The 19,760-nt window shown below is 43.8% G+C and overlaps 1 protein-coding gene across 1 annotated transcript; it reads left to right on the forward strand.

Moving 5' to 3' along the window:
* The first annotated feature begins 14,031 nt into the window (after positions 1–14,031).
* LOC120671372 lies at positions 14,032–19,104 on the forward strand. The gene is made up of 6 exons (XM_039951670.1): positions 14,032–14,380; positions 14,480–14,683; positions 14,946–15,821; positions 16,590–16,748; positions 17,345–17,464; positions 18,123–19,104. The coding sequence occupies exons 2-6, from the start codon at positions 14,480–14,482 to the stop codon at positions 18,846–18,848; spliced, it is 2,085 nt and encodes a 694-aa protein (XP_039807604.1). The 5' UTR covers positions 14,032–14,380; the 3' UTR covers positions 18,849–19,104.
* Positions 19,105–19,760: the final 656 nt, after the last annotated feature.

A 19,760-nucleotide genomic window follows, 5' to 3' on the forward strand; every position in this document is an offset into this window, starting at 1 on the left:
CTTGGACATGACCACCCACCACCGTACCACTTGATATATAGTGATGTGCTTTGTAATTAGTTTAAATTTAAATGCAAAATTTGCTGTTCCACTTCACAGCAATAGTCAGGTGCTAGTGCTACGTGTACAAACAGAAGAACCATGTGTGTCTGTATAAAAAGGATCGGAGACCAAATAAAGCTTCTGCCTAGCTACTAGCTACATATCAACATATGTACCTAGCTATAGCTCTCCTTTGCTAGCATGCGTGCATACATGTGGCTACTGATGCTCAATCAGATGATGAAACCACATGCATGGAAGCTGGGCTGGATAAGGACTGGTGAGGGGGTTTGTTGGCGACGGACAATGATTAGCTGATCCTCTTGCTATTAGTACTTTGATAACATGCTTAGAGCATGATCTGATACAATAATGGACGAAGGAAAGATAGATGCATTGATGCACATCAGGCATGCAAGGGGATCTATTGCATGGTAGTCATTCTTTTTACTCTGAAGGCATTTGGGCCAGTCTTTGGACACATGGTACAGAAGAAAAGAGATCCTAATTAACTAGCTAGAGGATAAGTCTCTCATGCATGCTTTGTCATGTTGCCAGGTTGTGATATCTAGCATGCGTACCCGCCAAAAAAAAAACAGCGAGTAGAGCCTACAGAGGACTGCTGCTATTAGGAGCTATCCATATATGATTTGCATAGACAACACCACTTTTTTTTTCTCTAGAAATGCTTTTGTAGATACGCCTGGTAATGTAGGTGAAAAGAAGATATTGACATGTTCTTTTCAAAAGGTATTGGGATGTAGATGTTAGCACACACTGTTCCTGATGCTGCCTTGCTTAACGAATTCGAAAAGTTGTGGAAGTCCAAACAACCTCTTTGACGGGACTGAGCCGTAGCTCAGTTGGTAAGGGAAGCCGGTGTGCTCCCTACCCGCCCGCGTTCGAAGCTGTGCTTCGACGCCTGGTGACCACCAGGGGATTTATTCCCCGTTTCAAGTTGTTGTATCCTCAGGCGCCAATGCAGCACAATAGGAGGCGACGCTCTCGTTGCTAAGCGAAGCCTGGTCTTCGTGAATATATTGTAGGCGTGTTCCTGAGTATAAGTTTAGGTCTAGCGTGCGCTTTATGTGTGTGTGTGGAGTGCGTGGGTTATGTGTTGTGTGTGTTTGGGCGTGCCTTCATACTACAACTTATATTCCAGGTCTGAGGAATAAAAAAAAACCTCTTGACGTCAGCAAGAGCCTTAAGGCCGAACTTTCCATATTCTAAAAAAAAACGTCTGCAAGAGCCTTCACTTGGTTATCTTCACTAGCCTGTTGTTCAGTTGCTTATGCTGAACAGCCCACCATCCAAAGCCCCTTGACTACTCAACTTTTTTCTTCATCATGGGCCTCGGGCCTAACATATGGGCCTTATCCAGCCCATGCAGAATACGTTCAGGTCTACATTTCAATCCCAACCAAGACTAATTCTCAAAAAAAAAAAAAATCCCAACCAAGACTAACTCCATCAGAGATTCAGAGTTTTACGTGTACCTCAAAAAAAAAAGCAGAGGTTTATGCAGTCCAGTAAGGATATCTGATCGTTTTTCTGTCCCGAAATCTGGATTCGAATACTGCTCGATAAGAGGTCGCGTTCAATTCAGTTCTAGACGATCTGGCGTGAAATGCTGCCCAACTGACACTTATTTCTCTAGCCATGATCGAGGCTCCAAACACTACTACAACAATTTCTTCTGAGACGGTCTAAAAAGATTTTCAGAGGCTGAGCAAACGTCACAATAAATAATAAAGTATTTTTAGAGCGGTTGTGTTAGAAGACTAGGCAATTTTCAGTATATTTTAAATCCAGATGTTATTATCAATTTCATGGCATAAATGAGTGATATTGTGCGTATAAAATATGTGCTCATGTTCATGTTATTCTCACTAATAAATATGAACAAAATAATAAACTAGAATAGGTTTAGAAAGTACCCCAAAGCGGGACCATTGCCGGTGTCACCGGATGCGCCGTTCCCATGACTGGACATTGTGCCGGTCAGAGCTGTTTGATGTAGCCGAACTCAGTCGTTGCAGTGCAGATGACCGTCGGGAAGTAGTCGAGACGATCTTGATGTTTACTTGGGGAACACTGGTACGACTACCGGGATGTAGAGGACGTAGACGTTCGGCCACCTGGAAGTAGACGAAGTAGTTGTTCGGGAGCGAGCAGTCGCGTCAAGACGCTCCCCAAATACCTGATTGCCCCGCTATCCCGAGCAGGATCTCAGCTGTGCAGAGGTTCCGGAGACCTGCTCTCGCCAGGACCATGCTCACAGTGCTAGCGATGGGGATTGCAGAAAGTAGCTGAGAGAGAAGGGAGAGGTCTCCTAAGCAGGAGTACCTGAAGCAAGTGCTTGAGTGAGTGAGAATGAGAGGAGGATGGGCTAGTTTATATAGGTGTGGAGGTGTCTCAGGTTCAACGAACCTGGACGCTATAATAGGCTTTGATGAGCGACAGTTACTGGTACCATGAATCTCCATTAACAACCAAGGTTAATTTTTTGTCATTATTCACCTATAACTATCAACATTTTATTGTCATAGAATTACTGCATTCAACAACAAAACATTCTCATCTCAGCTCATCACGTCGCACGCGCACCGCACCGTCTGGCCGCACGTGGCCGCACCACGCACACGCATCGTCAGTCCGGCCCCGCCGCGCCCATGCCCACGGCCTCGACGAGGTGAGCGAGCGCACGCGCGCATGTGGTTCACCAATCTCCTCTTACCGGCTTCACAACTGGTGTACACAGGGTCTACCATTTGAGTTGGTTGAGATCCTCCTCAAATCCCGATACGATATTAAGCATTTGATTCCCTAGCATTTATTAGTGAGCTTTTAATTCTTTAATTGCTTTAATGAAATTATATGGGCCAAGCCCATAATTCCAACAGGTTGTGTGCCCACCCCAGTTAATTAAATAGAAATAATAAAAAAAGAAAATATGTGGACAGGCCCGCCAAGACCATCCACGGGTCCGCTGTGACCATCCACGGGGGAGGTGCGGCCGCAACGCCTCCTCTCGCGCTGCCACCGCGCTGCTGCTCGCGCTGCCGCCAGGGGAGGACGGATCCAGCCCCTGCTCGTCGGATCCGGTGTCCACGCGCTCGTGGAGGTAGAAGTTAAAGTTCTGTAAAACTTCTCATGTCATTGCTTAAGTGCATGTTTCAGACCATACAAAGACTTCAACAATTTGCACACATTGCTCTCTTGACCCTTCACTACAAATCCATCAAGCTAATCGATATAGATTTCCTCATCCAACTCTTCATTCAGGAAAGCTATCTTAACGTCCATCTCATGAACAATAAGACCATATGAGACAGCCAGGGAAAAGAGTGCTCGAATAATAGTCAATCCAGCAACAGGTGAGCATGTGTCAAAGAAGTCTTCGCCTTCTTTTTGTGTGTAACCCTTGGCCACAAATCGAGCATTATACTTCTCAATAGTACCATCAGACCTAAGCTTCTTCTTGAACACCTATTTACAACCCACAGGTTTGCAACCATAGGGTCGCTCAGTGAGTTCCCACGTACCATTGGATAGAATCGAGTCCATCTCACTTTGAACAGCTTCTTTCCTATCATCTGCATCTGGAGATGCATATGCCTCGGCAATAGTAGCGGGTGTGTCATCCACAAAGTACATAGTGAAGTCATCACCAAAGGATTTTGCAACCCTTTGTCTCTTGCTCCTTCGAGGAGCTTCACTGTCATCCTTCTCAAGTATTTCCTCACGCTCAACTGGTTGTTCAGAAGGCTCCGTAACAATAGGAGCAACAGATTCAGGAGTTATCTCAGAAGAAAATCTAGAAGTGTTTTGCATATCTTTCATAGGAAATATATTCTCAAAAAATATTGCACCACGAGATTCTGTAATACTATCAACATGCACATCTAGTATCTCAGATTTAACTACTAAAACTCCTCTAAGCATATCCTAGAAAGACACAATCCACTGTTTTAGGTCCCAACTTGCGCTTCTTGTTGATTGGGACATTGACTTTTGCCAAGCATCTCCATATGCGCAAGTAAGAAAGGGATGGTTTTCTCCCTATCCATGTCTCATATGGAGTCTGTTCTTTATTTCTATTTGGAACACTATTCAACACATGACTCGCAGTTAATAAAGGTTCCCCCCACCATGCTTTAGATAAACCAGTGATGTCTGACATGGCATTAACCAAGTCAATCAACGTGCGGTTCTTTCTCTCAGCAATCCCATTAGACTCGGGTGAGTAGGGAGGCGTTCTCTCATGAATAATAACATGTTCCTCACAGAATACATCAAAAACTTTTGGAAAATATTCACTACCCCGATCTAACCTTAAACGTTTGATCTTTCTCTCTAGTTGATTTTAAACTTCGGTCTTATAGATTTTAAAGTAGTCTAGCACTTCATACTTAGTTTGTAACAAATAGACATAGCAAAATCTAGGCGCATCATCAATCAAAGTCATAAAATATCTTTTTACACCCTTTGTCAACACACCATTCATCTTGCACAGATCAGAATGTATGAGTTCGAGAGGTGCCAAGTTTCTCTCCTCGTCTGCCTTGTGAGGCTTTCAAAGTTGTTTCGATTGCACACAACTATAACATTTTGAACCTTTGGCAATGGTGAAATTTGGAATTAAACACATGTGGATAATCGAGACATTAAGCCAAAATTAACATGACATAAACGAGAGTGCCAAATACTCGCATCTTCATTAATAGCACCCCAAATATGATTCACTGACTTATTATAAAAATCTGCAAGGGAAAGGTGGAACAAGCCTCCGCAATCATAGCCTTTACCAATGAATTGTCCATGTTTTGACACGACTAATTTATTGGACTCTAACACTACCTTAAACCCGTCCTTGCATAGAAGGGAGCCGTTTGCTAGATTCTTGTTGATAGTTTGGACATGCTGCACGTTTTTCAGTTGCCCGATCTTTCCCGAAGTAAACTTCAGATCTATTGTACCAACACCATGAACAGAAACATGTGACCCGTTTTCCATCAACATGCTTGAACCTTGGACGGCTTGATAAGAAGAGAATAAAGAGATGTCAACAAACACAGGAACACTAGCACCCGTATCAAACGACCAACTCATGGATTGAAATATTGAAAGAACAATAGACAGACTACCATACCCATCCTCGGTGCTTCCTAGTATTATCATGTCGACATCCTTGGATTCTGATCTAGGATTAGCCTTTGCCTTGCCATATGCACGATTTGAACAGTCTCTTGCGAAGTGTCCCCCATCACCGCATGTGTAGAAATCTTCGTTGGCGTTTGTTGTCTTCTTCTTCTTGAAGGTAGTATCTTGACAGGCTTGTGGGCAACCTTTTTGTTCTTGCTGTGTGGGTGGTGCTTCTGCACTATGTTGGCACTAGAGTTACCCTCGTCTTCTTTCTCAGAAGCATCCTTAGCCCGAGCTTTCTCCTCAACATCAATAGATGCTATTAGTTTTTAACTGATATTTCCTGTCTCTTGTGTTTCAGAGTAGTGGCGAAGTTCCTCCAAAAGGATGGCAACTTTGTAATTATGCACACAGCCACAAACTTGTCAGGTAAAGAACACTTCAGGAGTTCGAGTTCCTTGACAAGAACTTGTACCTCATGAGCCTATTCTACAATAGAACGGTTGTTCACCATTCTGAAGTCATGAAAGCTCTCCATGGTATACAGTTCACTACCAGCATATGTTGCATCATACTTAGCAACCACTGCATCCCACAACTCTTTTGCATCTGTTATGTGCATGTACACATCAACCAAACAATCAGCGAGAACACATATCACGCATTCCACAAAAAGGTTGTTGGCATCTGTGAAATTCCTACTCTCCTTGGAGAATGTTCACCTGCTGGAATACCCAGCCTCACCTTCCATGCATGCAACACAACAAGGCAGAGATGAATACCAAGCCTCGCCTTCCATGCATGCAACACAACCAGCTATTGTAAAATCAATATATTGCCTAAAATAAAGTTTTTGGATTGTTGAAATATTAGGCAACTACATGATTAAATTTCAAAATAAATAAATCATGAATATTACCAGATCTAGCATGAAAAGCCTCATCATACTAGTAACAAAACACATCAGGATCATATACCCAGAAAATATGATTAGGAACTGGATAAAATAACCATGTACGTACTGATCCTTGGCTTTCAGAAAGACAAACAGAGTTGATCGGATGAAGATAGTCCTGTTGACGGAGTGCAGCAGCCGGTGTCGGAAACGACGATTCGCCGCAGCGCCTGACTTGGATGAAGGACGAGTTGTGATGACGATATTTGAGCAATCGCGCCGGGCGCTTCCCAAAAACCTTATTCGTCCTCTTCCGATGCAAGATCGTGAGGACGGAGGTTCCGGAGACCTGCTCTCCCGTTCGCCAGTGCACGCTGATGCTCGGGATGAAGAAGACTACGGTGGCGGCGTAGCAGCGAAGATAGGCAAAACCCTAACTCAGATTAGATTGATTTTAGTGAAGGCCGACAGGTTGTATATATAGGAGCGTCCATGACCTCGCGTCGTGATCGGATCCGTAATCAGATTAGGAAACCGATTAGACCTTCCATATCTCGTAAACTTATTGGCCAAGTAACAAAAAAACAGCAAAGGGAAGCCCCGCTCCTGCAAGGCGAGAAGCCAGATTTCGCCACGCCATGCCCCGGCGTGGTGAGCGAGCGCGCGTGTGGAGCTTTCTTTCTCTACCACACACATAGCTTGGAGAGGCAAGAATAGCCCCACTATTTAAGTTAGTCATTCTCACCTTCCACAAGCAAGGTGAGACTAAAGGCTTGCACCACAAGCTCCCTCATGAACACAAATATGGGCCTTTGAGATTTATTTGGAATTTTTGAAATTCTTAATATGCCAAGCCCAAAATTCCAACAGACGAGTACCGTGTAAACATGTGAGATGCAGCTGCATAGAAGTTCAGATAAATTTGGATAAAGAGGCACCTCCATTCTATCTGCAAGACATGCATGTTGGTGACAAGGGGTGGTTTGTAGGGGTGGGTTGATGATCTTCTGGCTAGCCAGGAATACCAATGCCAAGGACAATTGTCTCATGATTTGAATGTGTTGGATGTAGAGAAAGGAATGCAGTTAAATTTCATCCACCACCACTTATCATTCCTGGTGAAGTATAACAGCGATGCACACACAGTTCTCGCTAGGATTGTGAGCTTTGAGGTTAAACCGTTCAGGTTAAGTTTTCATCCATCGGAGTATTGAGTTTCTTTGTGGAGTTCTCGGATGATTAATCGACATGTAAGATATGGACATGTGTACCATCTAGGATTCGGACACGTGGTCGTCCGAATCGGACATTCGGGAGAACAAGAAACGAAAACATGGTCCAAGAAGAAACGGTCACGTGTACAAATCGTGAACTGACACACGGATAAATGCCTCGTGGGCGACCATATAAAGAACGCGTGTGCAAACACAAAAACGCTACGTGGGTGAACCTGAAGATAACATGTGGGCCAACATGAAAATTACACGTGGACAAGTAGGGAAACGAAATGTGGCAGAACCAGGAAAGGACATGTGGCCATTCATGCAAACGACACTTGTCAAACCCTGGACACGACACGTGGAAGAATAGAAAACAGACACGTGGCCAACAGGGAAACGAAACGTGGCAAAACCAGGAAAGGACATGTGGCTGTACGAGCAAACGACAGGTGATGAAACAGGGAGTCAACCCGTGGACAAACAGAAAAAAGACACATGGCAGGACAAGGGAAGGACACATGGCCGAACCAGGAAGCGACAGTTCGTGAAAACAAAATGAGGACGAGAAATAAATAAAATTTGCACACAAGGGACACATACACATATTTACGAGAACATATATTTCATTAATTTTGACATTTTACAAAATTCATGAATACATGACTCTACAGCTCGTCTTCATGTGTCTTCTGCGTTGATGCTTAAGGAGAGGTCCAACTCATGGAGATTGCGTAGTTCACTGATTCCCGGGGCTGATTAGGTGCGTTCGGTTAATTACATCTCTAGAGCGAGTCTACAGAACACCTCCAGTTAAGTTTCTTTTATGGTCATCATCAGATCATCTGCTTGTCATCTTCCATATACAATATACGGAGCGTAAAAAAGTATGGGTGGTTTTGTTTCGCCGAAACCCGATCACGACAGTATGTCGCCATGTTGGCTGTAAATGGAAAATGTTGATCAAGGAGTGACTTTTGCCTCGTCGGTGCCCAGTCATATGGCCCAACTTCATTCGGCATGGATATATGTGTGTTGCCATCGGCTTGTTGGTACCAGGCAAAATAGTATCCAAATCCCGTAATTTGGGACACGTCGATGGAATCATGGCCTTGCCTCGTCGGCACTTAGCCAAAAAAAAAGAAGTTCATCTAGCCTCGTCGATGCTAGACACGTAGAAGTTGATCACAATTGTAGTGTTAAGATCATGCTTGGACGATGCTCGCTAGATGAGTTGAATGGCCTTCCGGCGTAGCTTCTTTTATTTATTTATTTCAGCTTGGCACTTCATGATAGTTTTAGGCCCAGCCAAAAACAAGAGACTAACAGATGCAGCAAAGGCGTGGGATAGCAAGCAATCTCTCGAGTCTTCTTTCCCCATTGTACAGTAACTTGCGGCGACTCCAGGGCGATACTCCGATCTGCCGCCAATTCGATCGGTTCCTACCTCTCCGACGCTCTCACTGGTGATGGAGGTGGTGGGGGCTTGATCAATCGGCAGCGGGCCGTGTAGATACTACATAATAGTAAGTGTTTATCTTGTGATTTATGAGGGTTAGTGTTCCTCTTCTTGGTGCTGCTGCGGAGGATGAAGGTGATGGTGTCTTCAGATTCGTCAGCGATGCTTGAAGGGTTGCGTCTCCCCATATCGGTTAGGTTATTGATGCTAGGGTTGGATTTCTTCCCGGTTTGGTCTTTTACGGGAATCTTTTGCTACCTCCTGGTTCTTTCTGGTGTCGTTGTTGGTGATTCGAGTTTGGCGATGGTTGTGGGCATCTTATGCGGGGGGGTTCGACACTGACGAAGTATTACTTGATGATTTCTTTTGCGTTGGTGCTCGAATCCTCTGTGAGCTTCACTGCGTCCACTGCGTCGCTGGCCTTGCATCCAAAGACATGACTACTGGAGACCAGAGGTTTGTTTTGTCCCTCCAATGTGGTTCTGATGGCCACTTTGGGAGGTTAGTTCCCCTCCTCGTGCTGGGCTGGTGTACTTTTGTTCACCTTGTGGGTGTGCTGCTTGTCGACTGGGTTTGGCCGGTGAGGCAACCGGTGTCCGAGCCCAGTGGATGTGAGGACCGCCCGAGGCGTTCAACGAACAAACGGCATGCTCTTGGCATGCTACTGAAGGGCATTGAAGACTTGTTCGTCGATTCGGGTTCCGACCGTGAGCTTCATTTTGGGTTTTTCTTCATTGCGGGTGATGGAGAAGACTCATTCTGCGGCAATGTTGGCCGGCAGCGGTGACGGATGCTGGATGCTCCTGTAGTGGATTTATATGTAATTTCTCTATTTTTCAGGGGTACCCGGTTCAAGGGGCTGGATGTAAAGTTTATGTATTAATGGAATCCAACCCTTTTTCTCAAAAAAAAAATCAAGAGACTAACACAGCAAGCATGCATGTGCAGCTCGACAAGGACTTCTCTTTTTATTTTCTTCTCTGCACGTGTAGTCATCAAGGCATCATGGTTCTCTCGTGGTAGTTGGCCTTGGCCAAAATAATCATAGAGCAAATCACTCTCTCTCTTTTTTTTGAAACAGACGACTTGTCATGTGCAGCTCGACAAGAATTTCCAATTCTCAATCTAGCTCATGCAAGTGGTAGCGATGCAATGCTTGCGATCTGATTCTTGACTTTCATGCCCCCGTGCAACGGGGCAAAATCAGCCTCCCGATGCCTCAAAACCTCTTTTATTTCAGCTTGCTCACGAGCAGACTTAGGCATGTTTAGTTCTCAAAAAAATTCTACGGTACCCGTCCACATCGAACCTTCGGACACATAAATGAAACATTAAATGCAGTTGAAAAATAAACTAATTATACAGTTCAATTGTAAATGACGAGACGAATTTTTTAAGCCTAATTAGTCCATGATTGGATATTAATTATCAAATAACAACAAAATTGCTACAGTACTCAAATTCAAAAAAAATCGCGAACTAAACACACCCTAGTAACCAAAATAACAAGAACCTAACGGAGCCCCGCCTGTGTTTAGATCCCTAGAAAAGTGGGAGGAAAAGTCACATCGGACACTGTAGCACATTGTAGCACGTTTCGTTTGTTTGTGGTAAATATTGTCCTACCATGACCTAACTAGGCTCAAAAAATTCATCTCGCAACGTACATCAAAACTATGCAATTAGTTTTTTTATTTACCTACATTTAGTACTCTATGCATGGGTCATTTGCTATATTGAAAGTTTGGATTTGGAGGGGAGGGGGGGTTGGGGGCATCTAAACACAACCATAGCCAACTTGCCCGGAACTCGCTTCTCTGCACATGTAGGCCTGAAGCCATCAAGGACTTCTCTTTTTCGGCATTGACTTGACCTTTACCGGTCCTTCTCGTCATTGATGAGGAAATGTAACTTGCGCTGCTGATTCACGGCATTGACTCCGGCCTTTCTCGTCGTTGACGAGGAAAAGTAACTTGCACCGCTTGTAAATTTGTTTGCTCAGGCCATTACTGGGAGCATCCACCATGGTATAGATCAAAAGCATGATCCGCTTGGAGGGAGAGGAGAAAAAAGTTTTGTGCAGATACTCATCGCATTTGGGCTGCATGCTTTCCGTAAATCATAGCGACAGCGATGAGTTGATGAACTGCTGGCCAGCGGCGAGGTGCAGCCGGCTGGTAGGGTTGCTCGACGGCGGCGAGGTGTTGCTTGGAGGCGTCTCGTCGGCGTTGAGACGAGCGTCGGTGACGAATACTGGCCTTGCATGACGGCGACGGCAGCGTACAGAACTTGGGCGACGGGCGACGGCGGCAGCAAGCTGGGAAGCTCCTTGCGTGCAGCGTGCGTGTGTGCTCGACGGCGACGAGGTGCAGGCGTGCGTGAGTCTCCTGAATGTGTGCCTTTTATGGAATTTTGGGCTTGGCCCATGAACAATTTCAGAAATTTCAATAAATCTCAACGGTCCATGTATGCGCATGAGGAAGTGGGCTAGTGGTGCAACTCTTTAGTCACATCTTGTTAGTTGAAGTGGATGAAGTGGAGTATGACCAACATGAATATGGTGATTGTCTTCACCTCTCCAATCTATGTGTGTGGGGAGAGAAGGGGAGCTCTACACGCGCTCGCTCGCCTCCCCAGGCCGGGCAAAATAAGTGGGTGCGCGACGTCCGCGTGAATAGTCCGCCGAAATTCGGCCCCTCACCTTGCGGGGGTGTTGCTTCCTTTTGCTATTTTTGTTTTTGGTTACTTAACCTTTAAGTCTATGAGATATGGAATCCTAATCGATTTTCTAATTTTTCGGAACCGGTCACGACGCGAGGTCGTGGGCTCTTCTATATATCTCACCCGTCGGCCTCTACCAAAACAAGATATAATTGAGTTTGGGTTTTGCCTCTTCTCGCTGCTGCGCCGCCTTCGTAGTTTGCTCCATCCCGAGCGCCGCCATGCACCGGTGAACGGGAGAGTAGGTCTCCGGAACTGTTCGCTCTTGTGATCCTGCACCGGGAGAGGGCGAATCAGGTTTTTTAGAAGCGCCAAGTGCGACTGCTCGTCTTTTTCGCCACGGCTCGTTCTCCGTCCAAGTCGGGTGCTGCGGCGTACCGTCATCTGCAATGCCGGTTGCTGCGCTCCGTTCGAACAATCATTTTCGTCCCGTCTGCGCCATTCGTATTCCCATCGGCTTCTGCTCAGTACGTATTTCGTGATCAGATCCGGTTCATAATCATGTTTTTTGATTTCATATTTACGATGTTTGTATTGTCTAGTATGTTAGAGTTTTGCATGTTAAATTTAATTCTCATCATGTTACGAACCAGGGGTCTCGTCAGGTTAATATAGGCATGTTACAATTGTCTATTTTTTCAACATGCCTTCCAATCCAGGGGTCTCGGCAGGTTAATATAGGCATGAGAGGCCGGCACTTAACCCTTGGCCAAGAAAGAAATTTAAACAGAAATAGCATCTATCTGTTACGTGAACATCTTTATCTCCAATCAGCTACGACCAAACAAACTCGATTCCATCTCCAACAAGCGCATATTTCTGCTACTCAAGACTGGATACGGTGAAACTAACCAAGTCAACTTTATCTCCAAGGCTTTATCTGTAATCAACCGGCCTAGATGCAAATTAAAACAAACGCGTAGATAGAAATCCTGCATAGGCACTGACAGGTGGGCCAGGAGAGCACCCAATCCAAATCAATTCGTGAAAGGCATGTGTACATGATCAAAGTCTCACCAGACGTGAACTACAAACGGCATCAAGCTTTATCTATCTCTTTTCTTCTTCTAGAAGCAAAATAATTTAAGATTAATTAGTTCAAACCTTGGTGCTCTCTTAGGGAAGCTACGCAAGAGTTCAGCCAAGATCCTTCTAGAATCATGAGGGATGGGGCCCACAAGTTATAGGCTCAACCATGAAAAATAACTCAACAAATGCATATCACGTACATATATTTTGGGGGCCGTTTAGTTCCCAAAAATTTTCACCCAAAAATTTTCACCTCCCCTTTAAAACACATGTATGAAGCACTAAATGTAATTAAATAATAAAACTAATTACACAGTTTGGATGTACACGACGAGACGAATCTTTTGAGCCTAATTAGGGCATGATTAGCCATAAGTGCTACAGTAACCCACATGTGTTAATGATGCGGTCAAAGGCCTCAAAAGATTCGTCTTGCGGTTTCCAAGTGAGTTCTGAAATTAGTTTTTTAATTAGTGTTCGAAAAACCCTCCCGACATCTGGTCAAATATTAATGGGACACCCAAAAATTTTCGTTTTTGGGAACTAAACGCACCCCAGGGCGCGTTTAGTTCCCAAAAATTTTCACCTCCCCTTTAAACACATGTATGAAGCACTAAATGTAATTAAATAACAAAACTAATTACACAGTTTGGATGTACATGACGAGACGAATCTTTTAAGCCTAATTAGTGCATGATTAGCCATAAGTGCTACAGTAACCCACATGTGCTATTGACGCGGTCAAAGGCCTCAAAAGATTCGTCTCGTGGTTTCCAAGTGAGTTCTGAAATTAGTTTTTTAATTAGTGTCCGAAAAGTCCTCCCGACATCCGGTCAAAGTGCTGATTTGACATCCAAAAATTTTTGGATGGGGAACTAAACGCGCCCTTGGTGCATCTCATTATCTTTTTGAAAAAATAATCATCAAACAGCGACACGTGCCACAACCGGTAGGCGACAAGTGCACTAACAAGAAAAATGATATGTGGATAAACAGAAACACGACTTATGGCCGAATCAGGAAATGACACGTGGCCAAACATAATATTGACGAGTGTAGGTGGACTAGTTCTGTTTGGACACACGGTGTTTCTGCAAGTTCTCCACGAGTCCGTCCTCACGTTGCCCGGGTTAGTTGGCTTGTTTTTTTTTTTTGACCCGGGTTTGTTGGCTTGTTAACAGAAGAAGAAAAGCTACTCCACTACGCTGGCTGAAAACGCGTGTTTTTTTTTGACTACGAGTCTACGATCATTGACGAGTTTTGCCCAGTGCACGATGACTTGTGGATCCATGCGTTTTCTCCGAACCTGCTCTGCGAGTTGATTCCAACAACCAAACCTTTGCAGGACAAGGACAGGAAGTTTTTTTTGTTGACACCCGCACTATGCCTACCACACCGCCATAATAGTCTAACTTCTATACAGCCAAACCCGACCGCACCTCAGATTGCTTGAGCGCTCCTCGTCTGACGCGTGGCACCGTGCGGCTCGGGGATGAGACACAGCTCGTATACACTAGTACACTACACATATATACATGAACAGATGCAGAGCCTGGAATAAGGACGGGATGACCCGTGCATGCAGGCAGCGCAGAAAAGGAAACCTTGGCAGCTGTCTTTCTTTATTTACGCAATGAGGAGGCAAGGAATAAAAAAAGAGAAAAAGAGGAAAGGACTCAAAGGAGTTGTGCCGCTAGACTGCAAGCAAGCAAAGTGATTCCAACAACCAAACCTTTGCAGGTCAAGGACAGGAAGTTTTTTTTTTTGACACCCGCACTATGCCTACCACACCGCCATAACCTATCTATATATACAAAAGAAGAGGAATTGTCTTCAGCTTACAGATCGAGCCTTGTCACTTCTTCAGTCACGGTATGTACGCTGCTCTAGTTGTAGTGTTTCTAAAAGTTCTGTTCCAAGTAGATGATTCATTCGCTGCTGATCCATATACCGCCTGTGTTTCCTCTTCAGATGGCGAGCACCAGAGCAAACCGCATGGAGACCACGCTCTCGGATGGGATTCGCCGCCGCCGCCATGTCAGAAAGATCTCTGTGCGGAAGCTCAACGGTGAGATTGTAGAGCCCGAAATGGATCCCATGGAGACCACCGCCAGTGTGAAGACCATGATTGAGGAGGAGGGCATTCACCCGAGATTTCTGCGAATCGACGAGGAGGTATTGTGTACAGTAAAAGGGGCATCATTAATTTTGGTTGCTAAGTTTGGAAGGGACAATTCAATGCGCTATTGAGGCAAACCATTTAGTATTGTTGGTTTTCTGCCCTGTGCCGAGCTTGTCAAACAGATCGTGAAAATGGCCCGCCTAGCTCATGTATTTTGCTGCGTAGGATCACGTTGTTTAGATGCTTGATTAGTTTATATTTAAGGTTATCCACAGTTCATCTCTAATAAATCACCTTTCTATTCAAAATGTACAGGTGCCAGATCTTGAGATGGAAAGCACCGATGCAGGACGCATGGAGGCCACGCCCCTGGTCCAGCGCTCCCCTGTTTTCGCTGGCACCAGAAACGATGATAACAAGAACGAGGGGCTCCGGCGCCGCCTCCTTCGAGGGGACTACATCTTTATCAGACTCGCTCATGTGGATGAGACTTTCGCGCTCAAAGTGGATCTCACCGAAACAATCGCCAGTGTCAAGGCCAAGATTCAGGAGAAGGGCATTCTGCTGCCACAACCGGAGCTCTGGTTTTCTAAGAAGCTTGAAAATGACCGTACCCTTGCTGATTACGGCATCCAAAGAAATTCAAATCTCATTCTAGTCCCAAAGCTCAGTAGTCTGGGGCGGCGTAGTGGTGGCGAAAGGAAGGAATTTTTTGTCAAGACGCTCACAGGTCTTTCTCTCACATTTGAATCCGACCTTTCAGAAACCATCGCCGCTCTCAAGTTTATGCTTATGGAGAAGCTAGGTATGCTGCTGGATACTCTGAGGCTAATTTTGAGTGGGGTCCAGGTCGAGGATGACCGTACATTGGCCGATTACAATGTCGAGAATGGATCAATTTTCTATCTGGTCCTTCGTCTGCGTGGGGGTGGGATGTCTATCATTGTTGAGAAACTCAATGGTCACCCTTTCAGTCTCAATGTGTGCTCAGAGCATACCATCTCCCAAATCAAGGACATGGTTAATGAGAGACATGAGGAGCAGGGCATTCACCAGGAGCAGACGAAACAGCACGTCGAATATGAGGGAAAGCGGCTCGATGATGACGGCACCCTGGCTTATTACAACATCGAGGGCGGTTCAACTCTCATTCTGGTTGACACACTTGGTGGTGGTGGGAGTCCTTCTCAGGTAGTACTAGCAACTATCAGCATTTTGCTTTCTAGTAGCATTCTTCTTGTCGTGCGTGTGTGTGTGTGAGTGTGAGAGAGAGAGAGAGAGAGAGATAATTTTGTCAAACCAATTAAAGCATCAGTAATTTTGCTTGCAAAGTATGGAAGCATGCGGCTGATGTGATCTTGAGGCAAAACCAACCACTCTTTCAGTCCTGCTGTGTTCTTGTTAGAGAAAATTCCTTATATGCCATTGAAAGCTGTAACAATCCTTTATATGCCATCTAAAATTAGAGGTTCCTTTCAGTGACATCAGTTTTAATTTCCAAGTATGTTGGATCAATTATGATGAAAATCCCACATAAAACTCATGCTACCTTCGTCCCAAAATATAATAACTTTTGACTTGGTCAAAATCAAACATTTTCATCTTTTACCAATTATATCTTTAAAAATAATAACTTTTAAATAAAAAATATTACATGTTGTGATAGTTGGTTCAATATAAATAACCTGATATCATCTTTATGTTGTCAATCTTTATATTTTTTACTATCTTTCTTCAAAGTTTAAAAGATTTGACTTGGAGAAAACCTAAAAATAGCTATATTCTGGGACGGAGGTATGTAACTATACTTTAGACCCATTTCTATACATATTAAATATTGTATTATATTAGGATGGAGGGAGTAGTAAATTATGAGCACTTTGCTTGAAACATATTAGATGCAACATTAGCTTCAAAAGCAAATACAGTTGACATATAATATGTTTTCCTTCTTCGCAGCTCGAGGACCAACAGATACTACATATCAAGACTGAACATCCCACGAGCTCCAATCCCGTGGCGCCCGCCCAGCTGTCCTCTCACACCAGTGCCTCAGATCTCACGGGTTGGAAAAAGTTGGGACGGCGGATTCTAAATAATCCAACCCGAAGTCTCCATGTAAGGTTGCAGTTAGGCGTAGGACTCTGAACTTTTTTTGGGGCTGGGATGCATCTGCTGCGCACCCCAGGTCGTTTAGGTTTTTGTTTCCTAAACACTAGGAGTGCAAAATTAGTGATCTTTAGATGCACATCCAATTCTCTTTAGTTCAAAATTTTGTATTAATTTTTCAAAATAAAATATGATTTTAAAGAAATAGTACAAAATTTTGAACTAAAAAAAATTGAAGGTGCACCTAAGAGTCACTAATTGACACCCCTACTAAACACTTTTTTGTGAATATTTCGTAAACACTATTTTACAATATTACATTGGTGTTTTTTTTTTGGCGGGGATATGTACACTAGTTACGAAGTACAAAAAATTACACTGGTAGCAACAGTGGTGGAACATGAAGTGCTAATTTATCTGAAACATTAAGTGGTAATTAACTGATGGAACATTAAGGAGTAATGTTTGAAAATATGGAATATTAGAGGAATAATCACTGCCAGTATACCACTTTTTGACAATTTAGAAACTTCTGTTGAAAAATGAGAAATTCTAGACCAAAATATTGGCTGACGTTTTATTGGGTTCCTTTCATCTTCTTGTAGTCCAATAATGAATACGGACTGATGCAGACAGAACAGACCGCGGGGCTCTCTGCTCCGGCTGCCGGCGGCCAAGGCCACAACCAGCTGTCCTCCGGTAGCTTAACTCCGGTCAGCAGGCAGGTGGGCGAAAGGTTTTTTTTATTTCTGCCATTATAATTTTTCAAATTTTGAAGAATGTCATTACAATTCATCTATTTTAAAATTTGTCATTATAATTCTTTACTTCTTTGAACCATGCCATTTTATACATTTTTGATGTCCTTGGACCCACTTGCAGACCCACGTATTTTCGATTCTTCAAAAGTTGGAAATTGTAATGGTAGGAATCCAAAAAATACAAAAACTAACTAATTCTAGTTAGTAGCGTATTCCTAGAGGCAGAAGGCATTCTAATACCCTATTCAGTGTGGATTTACATTAAATATGATGTGGATGCAAACTTTATTATTTGAGCTGGCCTAATGGCTTGCTCATGTGGAAAAAGAACCTAGTATAAAGAATATTAAACTACTATGTATCAACTATATCACCTAAATGCTTCTAACACTCCTCGTATGTAGACTCCCTCGGGCCACAACAGTTCATCTATCAGGACTCTAAGTCGAGACCTATGGCTTTGATATCATAATGAGACACTATACACCTGCCAATGCATACAATTCATTTATACGTCAAGTAAAAAAAAAGTAGTCTATATATATGGACTTTGATGTATTGTAAAAATGCCCCTTCTTATTGGCTCTCAGCAAAATTAAATCTCATTCTTCGAAATACGCAGGTCGTCCATGGCAGTGATACCCCGGCTGATCAGCTCAGGCAAAAGCAGCGACGTTCATACAAATATTCTATCAAGGCCCTCGTATTCGCAATCACTATATTAGCCACTTACCTGAGTTCTGCATCAGCATCATTCTCCCCCGGAAAAATGGCCTTCAAGATTGCTATTGGAGCCTTCTTCATCGTCCATGCAACGCTCTCAATATTGAAGCCACCAAATTGGAGCAGTGCCTTGACCTACCTCTCATGGTTTTTTCTGGAGTTAGTGTCGTACCTCCTGCTTGTCTCATTCAACAAGTACTATAGCTACGCCATCCTCCCAGCCGTTTTTCTCCCAATCATTGCTGTTCTGCGTCATAGATTGCAGCCTGGAGCGACGCAACAAATAAGGACCCACAACGAAGCTAATCACAACGTTGATACTGAGAGAACTGATCAGGATCATGTCGCCTATGATGAAGATGGTCAAAGTTTTGACGACATATTCGAAAACTCAGCTGAAATTGTCAACTGTGGCGGCCTCATCACTGCAGTCTTTGGAAACTCAATGGTAGGGCCAGCCAGCGCACTCGGGTTCTTGTTCTTCAGTACTGTAGCTCTCGGTCTCTATCTGATGATGGTCACAACGGTTAGAACAGCGGCCCTCACTCTCCATGCCAGGTGCCTGGCCAAGCTGCTGAAGGTTCTGCTGCTGACCACGCTTATCACTGCCTTGATCAGTGCTTAAACACACTGCCAGAGTGCCGCCTTTTCAGTTAAAAAGGCCAATCTGCTAGCCTCAATCAAATGTGATGCTCTACATAATTCTTCTTGTCAAAATACATGATGTTTTTCTATAAACTATATGGTGTTATTACTCTTTGTGGAAAGGGTCATATTGCATACTTAAAGTAGAGATCCAATTTTTTGGTTGGAACAACTTTTGGGGATGGATAGAAAGGGAAACTCAATGGCCAACAAGATCCAAACAAGTTTTTTATCGACGTGGCTGCCTCAAACTAGACAATGATATTTTTGAATTTTGGTGCAGTAACAGATTTTTTTATTGAAAGAAATATGCATTCCATTAACTTAATGACTCAGTGATACGCTGATCATCAGAAATTTCATTGGATACAAAACAACTCATTGTTACAAACAGATACATAGGAATAATACAAGTCCGACCCCCACAACTGGACTTGAACGTATGGGTCTCAGATATCAGAGTTTTATGTAGTCCAGTAAATGATGTATTGTGCTTGAAGTCAATAAAATTACCCTTTTCCAAAAAAAAAGTAAATGATATATGATCGTTTTTCTGTCCCGTATTCTGAACTCGAACACTGCACGATAAGAGGTCGCGTTCCGTTCAGTTTTAGACGATCTGGCTTGAAATGATGCCCAACTGACACTTATATTTCCCAGCCATGATCGAGGCTCCACAACTAGCACGCAGCGAAACCAACACCAGCCGGCTTTTCAGTCAAAGACCACATCGTCTTCAAACCAAAGTTAGGGACACAGGCTACTGCTTGACATCAAGAAATTGATCGGCTGATGCCTGATGGAGGGGCATCCTTCAGCACAGAATGTGACTCATCTCTTCCACAACTAATAACACCTGCTAATCTAATCATAGCAGTATAAATCAGTTTTA

This window comes from Panicum virgatum, chromosome 4N (assembly GCF_016808335.1).
Source record: "Panicum virgatum strain AP13 chromosome 4N, P.virgatum_v5, whole genome shotgun sequence".
In the NCBI taxonomy this organism is placed as follows: Eukaryota; Viridiplantae; Streptophyta; class Magnoliopsida; order Poales; family Poaceae; genus Panicum; species Panicum virgatum.

Coding starts and splice junctions, on each gene's coding strand:
- LOC120671372 (XM_039951670.1), top strand. CDS start 14,480: ATGGCGAGCACCAGAGCAAACCGCATGGAGACCACGCTCTCGGATGGG. Junction 16,749..17,344: donor ATCCAACCCGAAGTCTCCAT/GTAAGGTTGCAG, acceptor ATCTTCTTGTAG/TCCAATAATGAATACGGACT. Junction 17,465..18,122: donor TAACTCCGGTCAGCAGGCAG/GTGGGCGAAAGG, acceptor CGAAATACGCAG/GTCGTCCATGGCAGTGATAC.